At 44.2% G+C, this 20,427-nt stretch overlaps 1 protein-coding gene across 2 annotated transcripts in view; it reads left to right on the top strand.

The window, feature by feature from the left end:
- EPB41L4B (erythrocyte membrane protein band 4.1 like 4B) overlaps positions 1-20,427 on the top strand; it is a 123,020-nt gene that overhangs the window by 65,885 nt on the left and 36,708 nt on the right. The window contains exons 15-16 of one of the 2 annotated variants that reach the window (XM_072959880.1): positions 1,319-1,383; positions 3,196-5,180. In XM_072959880.1, coding sequence (XP_072815981.1) covers positions 1,319-1,383; positions 3,196-3,343 — 213 coding nt within the window. In that variant the 3' untranslated portion in view covers positions 3,344-5,180. Of the gene's footprint in view, positions 1-1,318; positions 1,384-3,195; positions 5,181-20,427 lie in introns of those variants that run through there. The other variant, XM_072959881.1, reaches the window with a different exon arrangement.

Genomic DNA, 20,427 nt, shown 5'->3' with positions numbered 1-20,427 from the left:
AAAGTGAATAAATTACCTGAGGAGACCAAGGAAGGTTCTGGAATGTGCAGGTCTTTATGAATAAGGTGTCCACCTCTCTCCAGTGCATCTGATCTGGTTGTGTTTGATGACAAGGACTGTAGAATAGAAGGCCCATTTCTATGCTAGGTTATTCTCTTTTGTTGAAGACCCAGTTGGTGGACCCTCATTTGGGGCGTGGCCGTGTGACCAAAACACCTAGAACAGTTCAGCTTTGGGCGAGTCATCTGTCAACTCTCTGGGTTTCTGTACCCCCTGAGAGAGAAATGTGAAGAGCCTGTTTCTGGGAGAGTCCAGAGATGTTTGCTGCAGGTGCCCCTTTCCTGCAGGGTGTCCTCTGGGGGCGGCGGACTTGCTGGCGGGCATCCTTGAAGGAGAGGGGCCACTGGAGTGCAGAAAAGGCAAGGAGGGAAGCTCAGGTCCACGGAAACCGGACAGAGTTGCTGAGAATTTTTCATAATAGAGAATGAGCTTCTGCTTATTAATCAAAACAGAGGGAGGGAGAAGAAATAATTTAAAGAATAACGGTGGCAAGACTGTAGTGACTTAAATGTCAGGAGAGCCTAATTTGCCCCTTAGAGAAAGTTGAGCCTAGAGAAGGCCCCGGGCTTCTGGCAGTTCTAGGGCTGCTGCCCTCTGCAGGCCAGAAGTGGATCGGCAGCCTGCTCCCCACCCATGTCCGACTTGGTTTCACCCTTGGCCGTTTTGTGAGTTACCGGTCCGGATCCACTTTCTCACCTAAAAATTGACGAATTACATCCTTCCTTCTGTTTTATCAGGATAGTAGCGCTCTGGGTGGTTTGAGGTTTTGTTTGTTTGTTTTGAGGGGGGACGTGTTTTGCTTTGGATCACATTTTAGAAAATGATTTTATGGCTTAAACATAGGAGAAGGAAAGAGCTCTCCCACCGTCCTGCAGCCTTGGTGTTCCCCGTTCAGTTCTCGTCTGTTGGCAGGTATAGCTGTTTATGCACAGATGTCATCATTTTCAGCGATGACAAAAATTGTTTCTGAAGAATAAATTACCTCCCTTCTTCCCATCTCTCTGGCACCTTCCGTCGGTTCCCCTGGGAGAGGTGAATACGGGTCTGGCCGGGCACTCTGGGGACCCTTTCAAGGCACATGCTTCCCCCCTTCTTCCGAGGGCAGCCCCCCAGCCTTTGTCACGGGGGCAATGTGATATCCTGGGAAGTGTTGGCTTCCCCAGGCCGGTGTTCAGTGAGAGCCTCTCCGTCCACAGCCAGTGAAGACAATTGAAATCCAAAGGTCATCGAATAATCGAGTTTGGTATTTTATTTCTAGCCTCAGTATCATCCCAATCTCCACCCTGGCCAGCCCCGGTGGCATCCTCACTCTCCAAACATAAGGTAAGTGCTTGGGCTCGCGGAGCTGTCCTTTCTCAAGCTCTCCTTTTCTGCTTAGTTCTGAATTGAAATTCGGCGTCAGAAACAACTGTTTAAAGAATTGCCTTGTCCTGACAGAGATTAATAATTTGCAAAGCCAAAAAAGCCAGCTGTAACTTACTGAAGTTATGCTTTATGGAATAAAAATGAACTGGGTGATGAGGATGTTTGGTTTTTTGGTCATTCTGACTGACCTCAGATATTTTGGGTTTGGTTTTTATGTTTGAAATGTTACTTAAAATTTCTAAGTAACATTTTCCTATCCTGAGAATTCATTTACTAAAAATGTGACCAAAGCTTGGGAATTTTTGTTGTGGGTTTTTTAGAAAAGACTTTTTTTTTTTTTTCAGAGATGGGGTGGGAGGTTGCTTTCTATGTCGATGGAGCTTTTTCTAAACCTAGGGGTCAGTAAACTTTTTTCTGTAAAGGGCCAGATAGTATTTTCAGCTTTGTGGTGTCTGGCACAGCTGCTCACCTCTGCCACTGTAGCAGCCACAGACAATACAGAAGTCATGGGTGTGGTTGTGTTCCCGTGAAACTCATTTACAAAAAAACAGACTGTCAGTGGGATTTAGGCTGAAGGCTGTGCTTAACCACCTCTGCCCTAACTTACTGCAGCCCTCCTGAGTAAACTGGCACCTTCTCGGTGCTTTTATGGTTAGACTTGAGAGTTTTTTTCATGCCAGCTTTGTAAAGGCAAACGTTCCTTTTAAGATTTGAATTTCAGATCAGTCTTAATTGGTGTTTATGTGTGAAGCTCTTTCAGGAACATAGTTGGTGAATTCAGTTTGCATAAAGTTATTTCTCGTTGAGATTGCTAGTCTGACTCCCTGAGAAAGTGCAGTGAATGAAGTGATGGAAATAAACCCATTTAGAACAAGGCAAGCGAGAGCAGTTCGCTCTTGATAGTTCACACGAGGTTTGCTGGGGCCCCCGTGGGACAACAGTGCAGTTGATCCTAGGCATTTGACATTCGTGTGACTTTTTTGCAGCAAGTTAGACTAGTCAAGTTAATACTTCTAAATGTTTCCTTTCCGTATTTCAAAGGCCCTTTCTTTTCCAGTCATGAGACCCAGAAGAGATTCACATAAAGGCTTTTTAAATTAACCTCATTTTTACAAAATGTAGCAGTTATTTTTGCCTGTTTTACATCTGTTTCATCGCGAGGCAGACCTAGCCCGGCGCTTCCCCACGGGAATGCTCGGCAGGCTGGACCAGTGCTGCTCGCAGGTGGCCCCGCTGCCTGGCTGCGTCATTGGCACCTGGGAGCTTGTTAATGCAGTCCCAGCCCCACCCCAGACCTACTGGATCAGAATCTCTGGGGGTGGGGGCCCACCTAGCATATTGTGTTTTATCAGGCTCTCCAGAAGAGAACTATTTAGTCCAACACTTTTGCAAAATGCTGTGTAAGGCATTCACGGCATTCACGGTATATGTTCACACAGCAACAGCCCTGAGAAGTTCTGTAGAAAGGGAACCTTTTTCACCGTCAGCTAGCTTTCCCCAGGCTGACTTGATCATCAGACACCCTTTGAGGGATGATGGAATAGACACAGGCAGAGCTTTTCTCAGCTTGGAAGTTGACAGAGGACCTGCATCTGAATTTTAAAAATCCTTTAGGAAATCCATTCATTTCTGCTTGAAAGCTGTCCCCGTTTACGTGGCTCATGGTTTTCTGCCCGTTCCCTCCGTGCTTGTGTTGCTTCACTCACCTCCCTGAGTTGTCTGAATTGTCTTCCATTCCCCCACTAACCGTTCACTCTGCAAACGGAACAGGCCATCCTTTCAGGATGACAGGCCGCATTGGAAAGCGCCGGCCAGCGGGGATGACAGCCATTTCGATCATGTCCACGTCCAGAACCAGAAGAACTTAGGAGGAATGCAGAGTGTGATGTATCGAGACAAACTCATGACTGCGCTTTGAGAGCCTGAAGCATCTTACCTCCACTCACCATCGTACTTCCATTACATTCCATGCAGAGTGTCTCGGCATCACATGGATGTGTCTGTAAGAGTGTCTTTAAGAAACGGTTCTGAAAGGTGTTTTCAGTGTCCGTGTACATATTTGAAAATAACCGCAGTGGGTAGTCATAATTTACTGTTGACTGCATTCTCAATAAAATGAAGGTAGTTAAAGGCTCAGGAATCGTTTTGATATTCTGATTTTAAAATTGGAGTATAAGTCTCTTTTTATCGTATTGCTGTGTACCTGATATTTCTTTGTTATTGAATGAATGAGACCAAATAAAACCAGGAAAACTTCAGAAGATAGCTCTGTAGACAGTACCCGATAGTACAGTGGTGGGAATTGAGGTCACTGGGGTCCAGCCTCTGCCATCGTGTGACGTTGGACAAGCGTTTCCCCTGTGTTGGCCTCATCTTCCCCGTCTGAAGAAAGCAGTTTGGGCTAAATGATCACCAGGTCCTCTCTGGCTCCAAAACTGTGTGATTCGTTAGCATTTAATATTCTTAGGCTGAGGACATAACATTCAGACCTTCTCCAGCAGAAGGTTACCTCTTTCAGAAGCTGAATAAAGTGTATAACGTGTTAGATGTTATGTAAGTACCGGGAGACTTTGAATTTCGTATCTTAAAGCAATTTAGCCGTTTGGAATTTTAGCAGTTTTACTGAGCAGAAATCGCCTAACGTCCGTTTTGATAGAAGTTGCTGCTCAAGTACAAGAATAATTTTTTCCTGCCTTAATGATTGGTGCTGCTAATAACTTGCATGGTTTCAGAAGACGTAATTACGAATACAGGCTGTCGGAATTTAATTTGAGGGTTGGTTTTTATCCTAGACTTCATTCTTGTAACAAAAATAACATGCGATCCGAGACGCATTTATGGCTCAAATTAAAGCATATACAGTTTTAATGAAGTTGTGCCAAAGCATTCTGTAGAATAGGGTAACATGGGTGTTGCACAGTCTTTTTTTGTAGAGCCAGAAATCATTATGTTGTCTTTTAGGGCGGAACTCTTACCCAGAATATTTATTTCCCCCCCATTTTAAGCCCACGAGTAAGACCCTTTTTTCTTCCCTCTTGATAGGTGGGCCTGAGATACCTTCCTTAGTATTTTCATGAAATCAATTCTTGTGCCATTTTTATATGTGCAATTTGGCCCTTCTAAGCCTTAAAAAAAAAAAAGAGTTGATGCCATCCCTTGAGATGGTTTCTTGCTGAAATCTGATCTTCTTCGGTTACGACAAACATCCATCCAGGAGAGAGTCAGCTGCACACCCTGCACAGTGGAGTCGATCACCTAGAAACGCTCCCGCAGATATTTGTTTCCAGGTGTATTTTACTTTAGCAGATGTTTTGATCCTCAGTGTATGTGCTGCATACAAATAAATGTGTTCTGAATCGTTTAATCTTACTGAGACATTTTTACAAATGCATTTCCGAGGAATAAAGATTGTTCTTGCTTTTTTTTTTCTTTTGACTCCTTCCTCATTTTACGCTGCACAGAAGTATCATTTGTGGATGACGTAGGTGATGGGACAGAAGTCCCCTTTGGAAGTCTGAAGGTGAGCAGTCAGTCAGGTGGCGTGGAGCAGATGCCTTCAGGGTGAGGTTGCTCTCAGGAAAAGTGGCTCTTTTTGTAGGCACAGTGGCCGAGGCGTTTCTTCATCTGGGGCAGCTCTGCTGAAGCATCTAGCACCTTGTCACAGGTGGCAGTGGGATTTGCGCTGTAACAGTCCAATGATGAGAGTGGGTGTTTGTCCTCATACTCTCTAATAAATACCTTCCTGGTTAAAGTAACTTGAGTGTATTCAGTTGTCTGCAGCAAAGAAGTCCAACCAGTACGCATACATACGTCCTCCTGATTGTTGAAGCAAGTGCCCACTTTCCTCAACTTAGTGGACCTTTCTCTGCGGCATCTGACAGTGGTGATCACTCACTCACAGCTGCTTAAAACTAACCCCTTGCTTCCTGTGAGCTCTGATTCTCTAGCCCTTGGACTTTTCCTTCTGTCTTTGGAACAGCCTCTGCTTCTGTCTCCCTGTCAAACGTGAGTGTTTTCCAGCGGCCCTTCCTCTGCCGACTGCTTTTCTCTCTCACTGCCGTCTCCCTGCTTTTCTCATCCCATCTTGATTTTATAAGCACTGCTCACCCTGAAGCCATGAGCTCTAACTCAGACGACCCCTGTGAGTTTTGAGACTGTCATTTCAACTTGTATATCCACGTATACCCCAAACTTCGCATGTCAAAAAAAGAAATTCATTCTCTTCTTCTGAAAAAGCAAAACCAAACCAAACCAAAGCAGACTGAGCCTGAATTCTCTTCTTTCTCCCCGTGGTAAGAATATATACACCATCCACAACTCTTCTGCCTTCTACCACCCACATCCAGGCAGCTCCCCGGTCTGTTCAGCCTGCCTCCTTAGCGTTTGTACTTCACCTTTCCTCTCTCCAGATCCACACTGACCTTGTGCTGTCTTCTCTCTGGCTGGGCGGTGCTCTTACTGGTCTCCCTGACTCCAGTCTCCTGACGACTCATTCTCCTCACAGTCACTGGAGTGATCTTTCTGATATACCATCTGACTGTGTCATCGCATGATGCTGCCAGGGTTCTCCATCCCCCAGAGGATGAAGCCCAAGGCCTTCTTCGGAATTCCCCCCGCCGTCTACTCCTGTGCTGTTGCTCTAGCTAGCATATTTCTCCCCACTATCTCTCACCCTCCTGTTTAAACTCCCACAACATCAAACTGCTTGTAGTTCCTGGCATTCACCACACCCTGCTGTTGCTCCCATCTGTGCCTTTGCAAATACCCTTCCTTCTGCCGGGATTGCTGTCCCTCCCATCCTCTTTGCCCAACTCCTGCTCTTCCCTTAACCCTCTGCTTGGTCACGGGCTGTCATCTTCCAGGGACACTCTGACTACCCCCCAGCCATCTCTGCAAACTGGGTTAGTTTCTGTGCCCTGTTCCACCACTACCTTCCAGCACGCGTGTATGTCAACGATGCACACACTACTTTGTTTTAACACTACTATGTGTTAACACTGCTGCCCTTGCTCATTGCATCTTGGAGCCTGTGTGCTCCAAGTCTGAGCCTTATGTCACACTCTCCTTTGTTCCCTGGCGCCTGATGAATAGCAGGCGCTCAATGAATGTCTGTTCAGCAAATGAATTGTTCTGCGTTCGTTCTAAAGGAGACGACTAAGCAGGTAACAGGCAGGAAGACGTCACTTCTGAGGTGGTCTGAAGGCATCTAAACAACCGTATCCAGCCGGGGGCGTCGTCATCATTTGAGCAGGACATTGACCGCCACACATGTTCTGGATTCAGCTGCTTCATATGAATATTGGTCACTGCGCCTTCGATGTTCTTATTGGAGGCAGTGCTATAATGTTGAGCAGGGCGGAGGACAGGCCAGCCGTGTGATACTGGAAACCTTGGGTGCTTGACATCGATCCACAGTAACGTGCAGGGGCCCCTAGCCAGACGTGTGCTCTGAACTCTGCACACGTCTCTTCGCTGGAGCTTCCTGACCGCTCTGTGCTGTGAGTGGTACTCTTTTTGCACCTGAAGCAGCTCAGGCTTAGGGTCTAATCAAGCAGCTTGCACACGGTCCCTCAGAATTCTGATTCCGAAGTCAGTGTTCTCCACACCTGTGCTTTAAGGCCTCTCGCCGCTAATTATTCCACCCTTTGGGACCCTGTGGATCCGCATCTCCAGGAAACTGTTACTAGATTAGGGCTGAAGAGTTCACTGAAATCCAGAGTTACCAGAAAGCCACCCGTCACCACCAGCTGCGAAGTGACTGTCCATCCCTGCTCCACACCAGTGGCCTGTACCCTTGTTCACACCATCACGAGTGTGCTGATAACCTTGTTCCTCCCCTCCCCCACCCCGATCCCCCGACCAGTCCCCCCACCCCAGCCCCTCCTCCAGCAGCCTGGTAGCCCTGTCCATGCAGGTGTTCATGCACCAACAGCCCCCTTTTAAAGGATCAGAGACTGAGCCTTGTTTTCTTCTTAGCAAACCACTCGTTTGAGTTGATGAACTTCTTCCTTCCCCAGAGCTCACAAACGAGTTGCTTCTTCTGGAATATTACCTGCAGGCAAAACCAAACTCAGTACTCCATAAACTAACAGAATTAGCTTTTTGCATTTTTGAAACTCTGTTGCTTTTTGGTCTGGTATCATCCATTGCTCCTCTGTGATCCCTCAGAATATCCAACCCTGAATCAACTGTCCTCAGATCGATGTAATTCACATGGACTGGAAGTCTTAAAATCATGTTAGGTAATTATGTTGGCCTTTAAAACCCACTTGCCTGTTTCATTTCCCGGTCTGCCACCTCCGCTGAAAATGGTTCTCCTTAATGGCGAAGATGAAGGAATAGGGACAGTGCGGGAGTCTCTTTGTTTTTCTTGTCTCTTAATATCCCACCATCCTTCCAGGTCAATGACTCCAGCCTCCTGGGTCCTTCTCTGAACAAAATTAATGATAGATCCTTTTTGTTGCCCTTGCTTTCCAGCTTTTAACTAGTCTTAAAGTTCTAAGCTCATCAAAGAGCTCTCTGAGCAGCCATATCGATCCCTTTGGATCGATATTTCCCAAACTTGGCTCTAAGTCCATTCCCCGACTGACTGACCGAGTCTCCCCAAAGTACCAGGTAAATACCCTGAATAGGCCTAGGATGATTTGCTTCCATTTCGCTACGGGAGACGACAGACAAATGCCTAGGTAAGGTCAAAGAGGGCAGAGTAGAGAAAAAGCAAACTGCAGCTAAAGAAAGGAAAATCCCTTTGCACGTGAAAGGTGGCACATTTTAAGAAGCCCCGGGAGTATCGAAAAGGTGAAACATGAAATTGACATTCAGCTGAGACTCGGCTTAAGAAATCCTCAATAATCCTGTAAAAAGGCCCGTTTCTCCCCAAATTAGGGAGCCAAAGAATCGCTTGGACAGCTAGTTAAAAATAGAGATTGCCAGTCTGTTGAAGTGGTGAGGCTGAGACCTAAGAACCTTCGTTTGACTAGTCACCACAGGAGAGTCAGAGGTGGGCGGGCATAAAACCTCACACGCTTTTTGGAAAACCATGGCTTCCTCTCTAATTATATTTGCCCTTATTTTAGTGGCTCAGTTTTTACGAATTAGAGGCCAACACTTTTCTTTTTAAGGAGGCATGATGTTCAAAAGTCCGTGGATGGATACAGCATAACAAGCAACTACGTCTGTCCACTCGGCACAGTTTGGCATTTCCTCGGGCTCACGGTGAAGCAGAAGAATATGAGAATCTAATGGTTCTTTACATGGCTTCAATCTCTTCATAACCTCCCTCCCCTAGGTCTGTCAGACCAAGTCTTATGTCACTGTTGGGCCCTCCTGCAGAAGCAAGAGGCTAGTGAATTCCAGATACTGGAGGTGGAGAGGACGTGGCACACCCAACCTAAGGACCCGTGCCAAGATGAGAGCCCCTGGTGGGTAACAGGTGGAAGTCGGCAGAAGCAAAACACCAGGGTATCACAAGCTGATGAGAGAGAAGACTGCAGAATCCAGGGTTGAAGTCATGAATTTGTTGGGGCCAGAGCCCCACAGTTCTCAGGCTAGGTGAAAAGTGGCCATGCTTTGGAATCTCACACAGTTTGAACCCCAGCTTTGCCCCTTACTAGCCATGTGGCCTTTGGCCAGTTTCTTAACTTCTCTGTGCCTCATTAGCCTCATCCCAGAATGAAATTTAACAATAGCTCGCCATTGTGAGAATTAAGTGGCATTGTGTGTGTAGGGTGCTTTGCACAATGTTTGATGCTGGCTGGTAGCACTTTTTAGTGGTTTTGTGATTTAAGGCCTTAGCAGTCCATGTGGTGAGAAACAGGACAAGGAAATTCAAAGTCTAGCTCAAGGGATGGTGTATCTCCTAGACTGATGTGTTGAGAAGTATGGTCTAAGTTTAGAAAGGGGTGCTTCGTTCCAAAAGAGAGATCAGATAGAGGAGAGTTAACACAATACATAAAGACACAGCTCTGAAACTTGAACAAATGAAGAGTGGAAACATCATGGGGCTCTTTTGAGAGGGAAAAAAAGGAAAGAGAAATGATATTTCTGTCTGAGAATACTAGGAAATAACTGTCCGAGCCAGTTGTGGACAGTGCTTTCCGATTTGCAAACAGCAGAATGGGCCTAGAGGAGGGAATTGGTGGGACCACAGAGAATCCATTCTGCTGGGACGTTCTGGACTCAGAAGTTTGGAGAATTGAAACAGAGCATCTGCTCAGTTCCCAACTTGTCCCAACTTGAAATTTCATCTTACACAAAGCAGAGGAGGCTTTTCATTATTTGGAGACTAAGTAGAAAGTTAGTAGTGAAGGGAACTGCTGTGCTTTTTAACTTTTTTAGAAGATAATACAGACAATGGTGAAAGCTCTAACAAAACTCTCTAAAGGTTACTTTGCCTTTCCGCCTTCTTATTCCCTCGTTCTCCCCAGAGGCAAACGTTGTTAGCATTTCTTCTTGTCAATCTAGAGCTATTCTATGTATGAACACGCATGTATTTATTTAATCAGTCTATATTGATGGACGTAGAGACTGCCTTGCATCTCTAAAATGATTCTGCTGCCGTCCGTGTACATTTTGTTTGTGCCCTTGAGCAAATCTATCTGTAGACTACTTTCCTTACCAGTAAAGATGCTGGGTCAAAAGGAACGTGCATATTTAACTTGGATATTGCCAAATGAAATTTCCCTCCAGAGATATTCTGTCTGATCACGCCTCTCCCCACTACACACACAACAGCGATTTGACAGGACCTCTGTGATCCCACAGGAAGCAAGCTCCTAGCCTTAGCTAACTTTTTAAGACCCTGTTAGTCTGGTGGGTAAAAACCAGAATTTCTGTTTCAATTGCATTTCTAGGTAAGGTTGCACGCCTTTTCATCGTTTTGAACACCATTTGTTACTTGTTTACTGTGAAACATCTGGAACCCCTAATCCTGAGTCATATTCTAATAAAGTTCAGACTCAGACTGATGAAGTAAAATCCATCATCTTAGCCTTCTTAATAGTTAAGAAAGGAAAGACTGGGAAGAGTCAATCTTTACCAGACATTTTATGAAAGCCTCTTTCCGGAAGTTCAGATAACAGCGTGATACCATGCATGCCCCGGAGATGTGAAAAAGGAATAGGGGCAGGATATAAAAATAGCCAGGATGAAGGAACTGATTTCAGATATCCATGGTTCCTTCCCTGATTGCGAGTTCATTAAGAACTTTCCATTCAGACTTCTTAAATACCCACTCAAACATTGTGAATTTCCCTGGTGCATTTGATCAGGGACGGACGGATTTACATTCAGTTACAATTAAAATTCTAATACATGGCATCTAAAATCACAACCGCATCCCACAACTCGCCAGGGGTTTTATTGGGCGAAAGGCTGCAGAATTCAAAATACCAGAATACCTGCCATAGTCTAGGCAATCCACTAAAAAGGGTTGGAATAATTAGAGGAACATCCCTGCAGGCTCATGTTAAAAGCAACCTGCAAAAACCTACCTAATCATCCCCTGCTGAATAGTGAATAGTTTCAACATCCACTTTCCACAGCCGAGACCTCCAAAGCAAGAGGTGTTGCTGTGCTAACGACTCCACCGGCCACATTCCATGGCTGAATAATGGACATTGTAACTGTATGAAAGGCGAATAAGCCCTTAAAATTAGGACCAGTGTATGGCTCCAGGCTAACTAAGGATGTTTATAATAGAAGCTTCTGGAGAACCGACAAGAATTAGGAAACAGAGGACCAGTTGAGATTTTTAAGCATGAATGAAAACCAAAGTAAATCAACCCCCCAAAGTATCTCCTCAGAAACTCATACCTGGTGTTCAGCTCCTACTCACACTGGATCTTGCGTAATTAGAATATTCAGGGGGAGGGGTAGATTAGGATAGATTAGGAGTTTGGGGTTAACATATACACACTACTACGTATAGAATAGATAAAACAACAAGGGCCTGCTGTGTAGCACAGGGAACTGTATTAAATATCTTGTAATAACCTATAATGGAAAAGAATCTGAAATAAAATAGATAGATATGTATAACTGAATCACTTTGCTGTACACCTGAAACTAACACAGCATTGTAAATCAACATACTTCAAGGGAATAAATAATTTTTTAAAAAAGAATGTGCAAAACCTTCCCTGAATAGAGTGTGCATTTTCTTCATCTAATCTGAACTTCTTCCTGGAATGAATAATAATGTCACTCATTTGGGTGAGTTGCATGGTTGTCTGCGGAATGGAGAAATAACACTCTCAGATCACTCCCAAGTCTGCCATAGCTCTTTCGAAGTGCGGAGTTGATAAAGAGCTGGTTCTTTAGACATTGTTTTCCACACTAGCAGCTGTGCTTTCCTGGTAATAATTATTTTGCTTTACTATTAATCGAGGATGCATTTAAAGCAGTGGGTGGGGCAAGTCTGCTAATGCTGTTACCCACCTGAAGAAAAGGGGGAAAGGAATCTTCATTTAAGGCAAAGAGTGGGCAATGAAATGCAGAAATGAAAGGCAGAAAAAGGAAAATTCTATAAAAAGCCAAGAAGGGAAAGCACTGTTGGATGTACTAGAAGTGAATGCTGTAAAGCAAAACAATGATATTTATGTCGATATTTTTCTTAAGGCAGAAAAGAGATTGAATAAATTCTTAGTCATGAGCTTGCATGCAGAAATGAACTCATGAAATATTTATTCTTTGGACTCAAATCCTGAAGTTGATCTGGAATCACTAAAATCCTAGATCTCACCACGAAGTGGTAGAGCCCTGCCTCACAGACAGACGATGAGAATAAGGCACTGTAAAACTTAGCAAGGATAACCTCAGGGTGAAATGGATTTTCTGGCAGACAATTTCAAGGCCTGCTTACCTGTTACAGCCATTCACGGAAACCACTGGAAAGCAGTTTCACCAAAGGAAAACTCCAGACTCAAAACACGGAAACACATATGCCACCATGGCCCACACGGGACAGAGACCCAGCTGCCACCAAATGAACTGTAAAGGCTCCCATCATCCCTGGAGGTGTGGAATATTTCACTCTGCAGTTTTGCTGAGACTACAATGCCGTGTCAGGAACAACTGGGAAATCTGTGATCAAAGTGAAGCTTTTATGAATGGACACTAGATACATTTCCAAGGGAGAATTAAATTTTAATACACTACACCATTCATTCAACAAATATTTACTCTACTTCTGTGCTGTGCCAGGTGGAACTGATGTTGAAGAAGACACCATTTTTGGCTTCAGGTAGCAAATAAACTAATGAAAACAAGAGCTCCCAGTGGGGAGCTCAATGGTAGAGTGCAGGCTTAGCATGCACGAGGTCCCGGGTTCAGTTCCCAGAATCTCCATTAAAATAAATAAACATACCTAATTACCTCTCCCCCAAAACAAATCAACAAAAAATATAAAAGAAAATAAAAGTGCTCCCAGTCTACTATGGATTCAGACATCACTTGTGCTAACACTAATTAGACAGTTCCAAGTTGATTGCTTGGAAAATGTCTCAAAAGAAATACAAATTAGGAAATTTGTTTCTGCCAATTAGCAATCCATATAATTAAACCACACTGGAAAAAAAAAATGTAATTTGACTTTTTCAAACAAGGAAAAAATGAGGTAGGGGTATCTTTTCTCTCAAGTCATTAAAAAATAATAATAAAACCACTAAATTACTGTAAGAGATCATCCCTAATTAATAGACCTAACATTCTTAATGTGTTACATTTCTATGATGTTGGTACTCTTTTCTTCTCAAATCTATTACGAGAAAGGTATATTTTTTCAATCATACTCTTTACTTACTGTCAAGCAGTATGCTTGCACTGAATTCAATAAGAACTTGCAGCCATATGTTGGTCTAATAACCCAGTCTGTTTAGTTTCTGCTAAATTAAAATGGGAATAAGTGACAGGTATCCGGGAAACCATGATGGGTAAATGTACCTTCTGTCTCTCAGCCAGACATGGCAGAGATCAAATTATTTCATTGAGCTGTGATTCCTGGCATATAAATGCTTAATAAATGTTTGTCCAAAAATGCAATGTCTGGGGCCCAGATAAGTGAAATGAATTACCTAAGGTCACATAGCTAGGCGGTAACACAACCAAAGCTAAGTGCCAACCAGCATTCTTTTAACGTCGCTTTACTGCTTATTTCATCATCCACATGGCAAAGCACTGACTCTTAGTACTAAAGAGAAGAGCATGGGGCTCTATGTCAGGTTGCCTGGGTTCAAATCCCAGCTCTGCCATTTACCAGCTGTGTTTCTTTAAGAAAGTTAATTAGTCTCTCTCTTCCTGTTCCCTCCTCTGTGAAATAAGGATAATAATAATTGTTCCCTCTTCAAATGTTGCAAGATTAAATACATTAATAGTGGGCACAGTGCTGGGCACTCAAAAATGTTAGCTTTTTTTTTTTTCCCTCCTCTGAGAGTATTCAGAGAGTATGATCAATGCACTAATACTCAGTCAGGAGGTATGATTTTGGCTGACACCATCTGCTGTGGTAACATGGTACTTGAGTAGACTCTGCTAAGAGATTCCCAAACAAGAGCCACAGTCCCAGGCTACTGGACTAGTGACGGTACTTCCCAACTTTTTCTTGCCCTTGGCACACTTAGAAAATGATACAGTTGTATAACACACTGGGGTAAGCAGACAAGGCAGCTTGAGGCTCCAGGCTCCCTCACTCCTGTCCACTTGCTCCAACAACTGAGAGAATAAATGGTTCAGCCCACTTGCAGCTTTCTGAGGCCTATCATTGGGCAGCTCTCCTGAGATATTTATCAGCATCTCCCTGATGCCTTTGTTCTGATTAGGAATCTGGAGTTGTCCCCACTTAGGCTAAAAGTAAGACAGGTGCCTGTTTGCCCCCAACCAGGCTCCTCTGGAAGATGTTTAGAGAATTTACATGCTTCTGTGTGGGCTGCATAGAAGCTGTTCCTGCCTCAAGGATCCTGCTATGAAGTCAAGACATGTGCCTTGAATGGGTGAAAGAGTAACTGAGTACAGGCAGCGCCTCAGGATGCAGTGAGCAACCCAGAGAAGGTGCCAGAGGACTTTGGACAGAGGATGTTCATTGTGCTTCCCTAAGAGACTTCACACTGGCACATTACCTATGGGAAACGTCTTGGCCATCCAGACATTGGCATTCCATTAAAAGTAGAGCACTTGTTGATACCTGCCCTTCCTGGCTGATGATTTGACTGTTTGGAAAGTAGAAGAAACACTGCTGGTATTGTGTTGTTAATTCTGGTCAGCGAGGAAGACTGGGTTGGAAACGTGTAAGTGACAAGATCTCTGGAAGAAAATGACCCTGTTGTCTTAGAATTGTTAATACGAAATGAGTGGAATTCATGGTTTAATCTTCCACGTATTCTAATCTTGGAAGATTAGATTTCAAAAATATCAAAGGATAGATCTAAAAAGGAATCTTTTTTACATGCACTGTGACTATATCATAGATAATCTGAAAGAGGACAGCATTCAGAGCCCACAATTTAAAACAGTATTTTAAAGAGAAGGAAAGTAGAATATGTGATCAAAAACAAAGAGGCAGAGACTTTTTTTTTTTTAAGGACTTCTGTATATACATGCTTTGGTTGGAGAGAAAAAATGAACAATTTAATAGCAGAGCCATTCTTGAGGATGGTGTGTGTAATTAACAGGACAAAAGCAGAGAAGCTCAACTTCCTCCTTAACAAGGAAGCCAGATAATATACTAACTGCAGAAGGTGAAAAGAACAAGGAGAAGGAAATTGAAGTCCAAGCTATGAGAGACAGTAGTCAGGAAATATTCTACTGCTTTACAGCTAATTGAAGTCTTCAGGTTCAGAAAAATGGCCTTGAAGAAAATTTGCATATGTCGTTGCTAGGCCAGCATCAGTATGCGTTGAGAAACTATGGAGTCTTGAGGAAATGCTAGAAGAATAGACAGGGTAAGACACGGTAAATCATATAGATTCTTGAAAAAATGATGAATTCTAAAACCTGGACTGATAAGCTTGATGGTAATACCAAGGAAAGTTTGAAAACAGATTCCTTTTTAAGCACTTTGTAACAGATGTAGTGTTCATTTAGGAACCAGGTAGAGTTGCTTAGAATAAGTCATGCTAATCTTTCAAGATTCTTAGAAGGCTAAGAGTAGAAGGACTGTCTCTAACCTAATGAGTAGAATTTGTCAGAAACCAACCTTTAATGTTGAAATGCAAAATAATCTACACACTTCAGAAATACGACAAAGATGACTGCTAATATTCAGTATCATTCTAGAGAGCTTACCAGTGCAATGAGCCAAGAAAACAAAGAATAAATGCTGAAAAGGAACAAACAAAAATCATGTGATTATCTTAAAATACAAGTGAACTCCAATTAATACGAGAGCTAAGTGACCAGAGGCAGAAATATCCTAAAGTCAGTAGTTTTATATGCCTAGTTGTAAAAATTTCAAAAAGATAGAATAATTAAGGAGAACCCATTTTCAATTGTGACAAAACTGAAGTATAGCTGGGAATAAAGTTAGTAAGATACAGTCCATACCTTTATGGAGAAGTTAAAAATTCTGACTGAAGGACACTTAAGAGGAACTGAATAAATGGTGAGAAGTACCTTATGATACGTTCTCCCAAATTAATCCATAATATTGAATGCTCCCGATCAGAATTCCAATAGGTTTTTTTAGGTAGTAACTTGAATTGTAAAGTAATCTGGAAGAGTAAGTACATGGGAATAACCAAGAAAAAACAAAAGAAAAATGATACGGGAAAGGGAACAGGATTTGACCTCTCAGATATTTTTTAAAAACATGTTAAAACAAAAGTAAGATAATTGGGTGCTAGTTTAGCAATAGATAGTAAAAATATGAAGAATTCAGAAATAGACACAGAGAGCTATTGTGTATCAGTCATGGGCAATCAGGAGAACCGAAATCACTCTAGGCACTCTTTGCAGAGGGAATTTAAAACAGGGAATTGGATATACAAGGGATGAAGAACTAAGTAGCTAAAGTGGGCGGTGAGACAACCCAGAAATTAGCAACAGTAAGACCCGCTTATCTCTCCTGGAGCTGGAGATGAAGGGACAAAGAGAGGTGACAGTGTTCTGGATCCCAGGAGCTGGGGCCACAGAAAGCCAGTCTAGTAGAAGCTGAAGCCCCAGTGGATTCAGAGCTACTGCCAAAAACATCCCCTGAAGCACAAAGAGATGAGGGAGAAATACCTTGACTCACTTCCTTTTCCCACCCTCTGGTCTCTGTCTGTCAGTGCCTCCCACTGACCAGACCTCCATAGAAACCAGAGGGCTGGAGGACGGGGAAATGCATTTCCTTGGAAACAGAGCAGATCTTGGGAGAGCAGGGAATGGATCTAAGAGCACTCAGGAAAGGTAAGGTAAGGGGTAGCAGAGGGGAGGCGCCCAACCCAGCCTGAGGAGGGGCCAATAAGAACGATGTATGTAGATGTTGGGAGGGAAAAGTTCTCTTTTTTCCTGAAATGTACTCATTTGTCTCACCATCACCTAAGGACGTGTGATACGACAGCCTCTGCTCCTCCTGAGCTGGCTGTATCATTGGGAAGACAAGGTGTGTACACAAAGACGTCTCAGGCAGTGGGGTGCTGGGGAGGTCGTGGGATTTTCCCGATGAGTGCATTTGCTGCCTTAAATAGAAGCCGAGGCAGATGGGGACATGTAGCAGATGGCCAGCCCTTGGGGCAGTTAACAAGCAGGGAGGTGGGAGTCCTGGATTGTGTCCTGGGCTCCCAGTTACCCACAGTGTGACCTGGTCACCTCACTCCCCCAGTGGGCCCCCCCTTTCCCCATAGGCAAAATGAAGAGGTTGGACTAGGGCACTGTTTCCCAGGTTGGTTTTAGAGACAGATGATGAGGTAATTCATAAGAGTAAGTGTTATACCCTGATAACTTCAAAATCTCCCTTGGTGCTTTTTTAAATCAGCTTTATTAAGATATAAATTACACGCCATACAATTCATCAGTTTGAATCGTACAATTCAATGGTTTTAGCATTTTCACAAAGTTGTATAACCATCATGACAATCTAAATTTATAATATAATTTTAGAATTAGATATAATTTTTCACTTCTAAAAGAGACCCCATACCCATTAGCAGTCACTTCCTGTTTCCCCCATCTTCCCCAGTTCTACGTACCCACTAATCTAAATTCTATCTCTATGTATGTGCCTATTCTGAACATTTCATTTAAATGGAATTATGCAATATGTGGCCTTTTGTATTTGGCTTCTTTTACTTAGTATAATGTCTTCAAGATTCATTCATGTTGTAGCATGGATTTCATTCCATTTTATGACAATAATATTCTATTGTGTGGATTTTATTTATTTTATTTATCCATTCATCCACTGATGGACATTTGGGTTGTTTCCACCTTTTGGCTACTATGAATACTACTGTGAATAGTCAGGTATAGGTCTTTGTATGGACATGTTTTAATGTCTCTTGTGTATATACCCAAGAGTGGAATTGCTGGGTCATATGGTAACTCTGTGTTTTACCTTTTTTGAGAAACTGCCGGGCTGATTTCCAAAATAGTTGTGCCATTTTGCAATCCCACCAGCAGCGTAGGAGATTCCACGGGTGCTTTTAGTATTCATCCAAGATTTAAAACCACCTAACTGGATGATCTCTGAGGGACTCTGTTTCTACAATTCTGTGATTTCTTGTCCAGGATTAGATCCCCAGGGCTGCTCCCAAAAGCCCACATCACCCAGGACGTGGCTGAGCTGCAGAGTGTATGATTGGCTCCTCAGAGCACCCTGATAACCTCTGGCCTGATTTTTGAGAGAACACCCTGTAAGTCCTGTGTTCTAGCTCAGGACCCTCCCCCATCCCTGCTCTGCACTGTCATAGTTCTGGCAGTGGGTTCTGGAGGATTATTCTGAATAATTACACCACTATTAAACTGAATAGTAGGATTATAGTGATTAGTATAATAATAGTATAATAATATAATAATTATAATGTTATAATATTATACTTATAAACTGCTGAATAATTATCTGTTGCTCAGTGTGCAACACCTTTTGATTGAGTACCATGTGTTTGGTATGCTGGGATCCCAGAGGCAGGGAAGGGAGAGGCTCTGCTGGGATTGGGCAGGACCGCAAGAGTGCCCCCTACCCTGGCTCTGCAGAGCTGTGTCCACCCCTAATACAGTCGAGAACATCCCATATGACCCGGGCCCCACCAAGAGGAACACTGACGTCTCTGGAGTTGGAAGTAGAATGGGAGTAGGGGCTTCCCTCAAGAGAAAGGAAGAGAAGAAATGAGATTGGTTCAAGTTCTCACTTCACATGTACTAACAGGGAGCCTTCACTGAGCCCCGGAGCAGGAGGAGGGGGCACCAGCTTCCTTGCAAGGGAACTGTACCCGGTGAACGTTAAGTGCCTAGTGCATGCTGGGCACATGGCAGCCCCGTTCTTCCACACCAGAATCTTCTCAACTGCCGCTGGCCCGTGGAAGCAGAGGCTGAAGCCTACATACCCCTCCTCCATCACCCTCTGACAACCAGGACTTGTGACCTCCTTTCCAGAATGCCGGAAACCGCGTGAACCTCCGGCTCGGTTGACAGTGGGCATGGAGCTGGCCTCATCTCCTGAATCTTAGCCACTGGGCCCCGAGGCTCGTGGGCCGCTGAGTGCTGCTGGACCCTCTGGGTGGGCTTGACCTTCTCGGAGGTCCCTGTGAACAGGACTGGTACACGGCTCCAAATGCCATTACATCACAGTCAGTGTGAACAGCGCCTCCTGGAATTCTGCAGGGAAGAGTCCGCGAGGCCAGGACCAGTCTCCTTAACAGACCCAAAACCCTGCGCAATGCCATGGGTTAGGATCTCCAAGGTGGTCCTCTGAGCGCGTGAGAAAGCACCCAGGTCATCCCACTCCTGCTTGGGAACCTTTTCTCTTCTAGAGACTCTCACCCTGAGAGATTCAGGCAGCTTCTCTGATTTGACTTCTGCCATTTGTCTTTTTCTCAGTCTTCGCCGTAAGTCACTGTAAAATGAAAATCACACATGCATATTTTATTTGACATGTTATTAATACAATTTATCACTCCCTGCATACATATTTATTTCCCTGTTTAAGTTTTCACTCTGGGGTTCCTGGAAATAAAACACCATACACTTTTCACTTGGAAAGACCAGAAGGTACGTGACGCTACTGCTTCAGTCCAAGTCCGTGGGAGACGTCACTTATCAACCCCGCACTCTTTCCTCCTGAGCTGGGCGCAACCTCAGAATCCTTCTCCGTCCTGCATTCCAAGCAGAGTGAGAATCACTTGGAGTTGGCATGGGAGACGAGGTCTAGTTGCCACTCCTCAGAAATTCTTGGCTCAGAACTTTCCGACTCCACCTCCAACCCTGAATGTACACCAGATCCCTGCTGTAGGACATCTTCTGCCTTGGGGGTTCGTTCTCCCATTCAGTGTAACCCATCGGAAGCTCAGGCATCGTTTTCCCTCTTCCAGGCAGCCCTCCCTCCCAACCTCCTCTTCTCTATTAACGGCTTGCCGTTCACCTGGTCCTCAAGGCTAAACAGTTCAGGGTTTTCTGATGCCTCCAAGCCTCTGGGTTCTCCCCTTCTCGACTCCTGTGAACACCCCCATCCTGTCACTCTCTTCCTCTCACTGTTTCTCTGATGGGTCCCCGCTGCCCAGACCCCGATGGTGCCCATTCAGGCCTTTAACAGGCTGGCCGCCGCGTGGAGGAAGGGCAGGGTGGAAGGTGAGCCTTCAGTTGTAAAGCCTCCCAGGCTAAAGGGGATTTTCGCTGTTCTGAGCTCCCAGTCTGGGTGCCTCCTTAGGACAGATACTATTTTCAACACATTGGAGACACAGGAAAATAATGCCAACTGGTTCCACGCTCACACAGCTGCTGTCACGTCCCAGCTCCACGCCTTCGGTGACCCTTCCTCCCTCTCTCCCTGCTTCTCTCCTTTTCTTCCTCCCTCCTCCCCTTCCTTCCTTCCATCAA

This window comes from Vicugna pacos, chromosome 4 (assembly GCF_048564905.1).
Source record: "Vicugna pacos chromosome 4, VicPac4, whole genome shotgun sequence".
NCBI classification, from domain to species: Eukaryota; Metazoa; Chordata; class Mammalia; order Artiodactyla; family Camelidae; genus Vicugna; species Vicugna pacos.
Note: the sequence above shows the minus strand (reverse complement) of the source record. Positions and strands in the feature narration are given on the sequence as shown.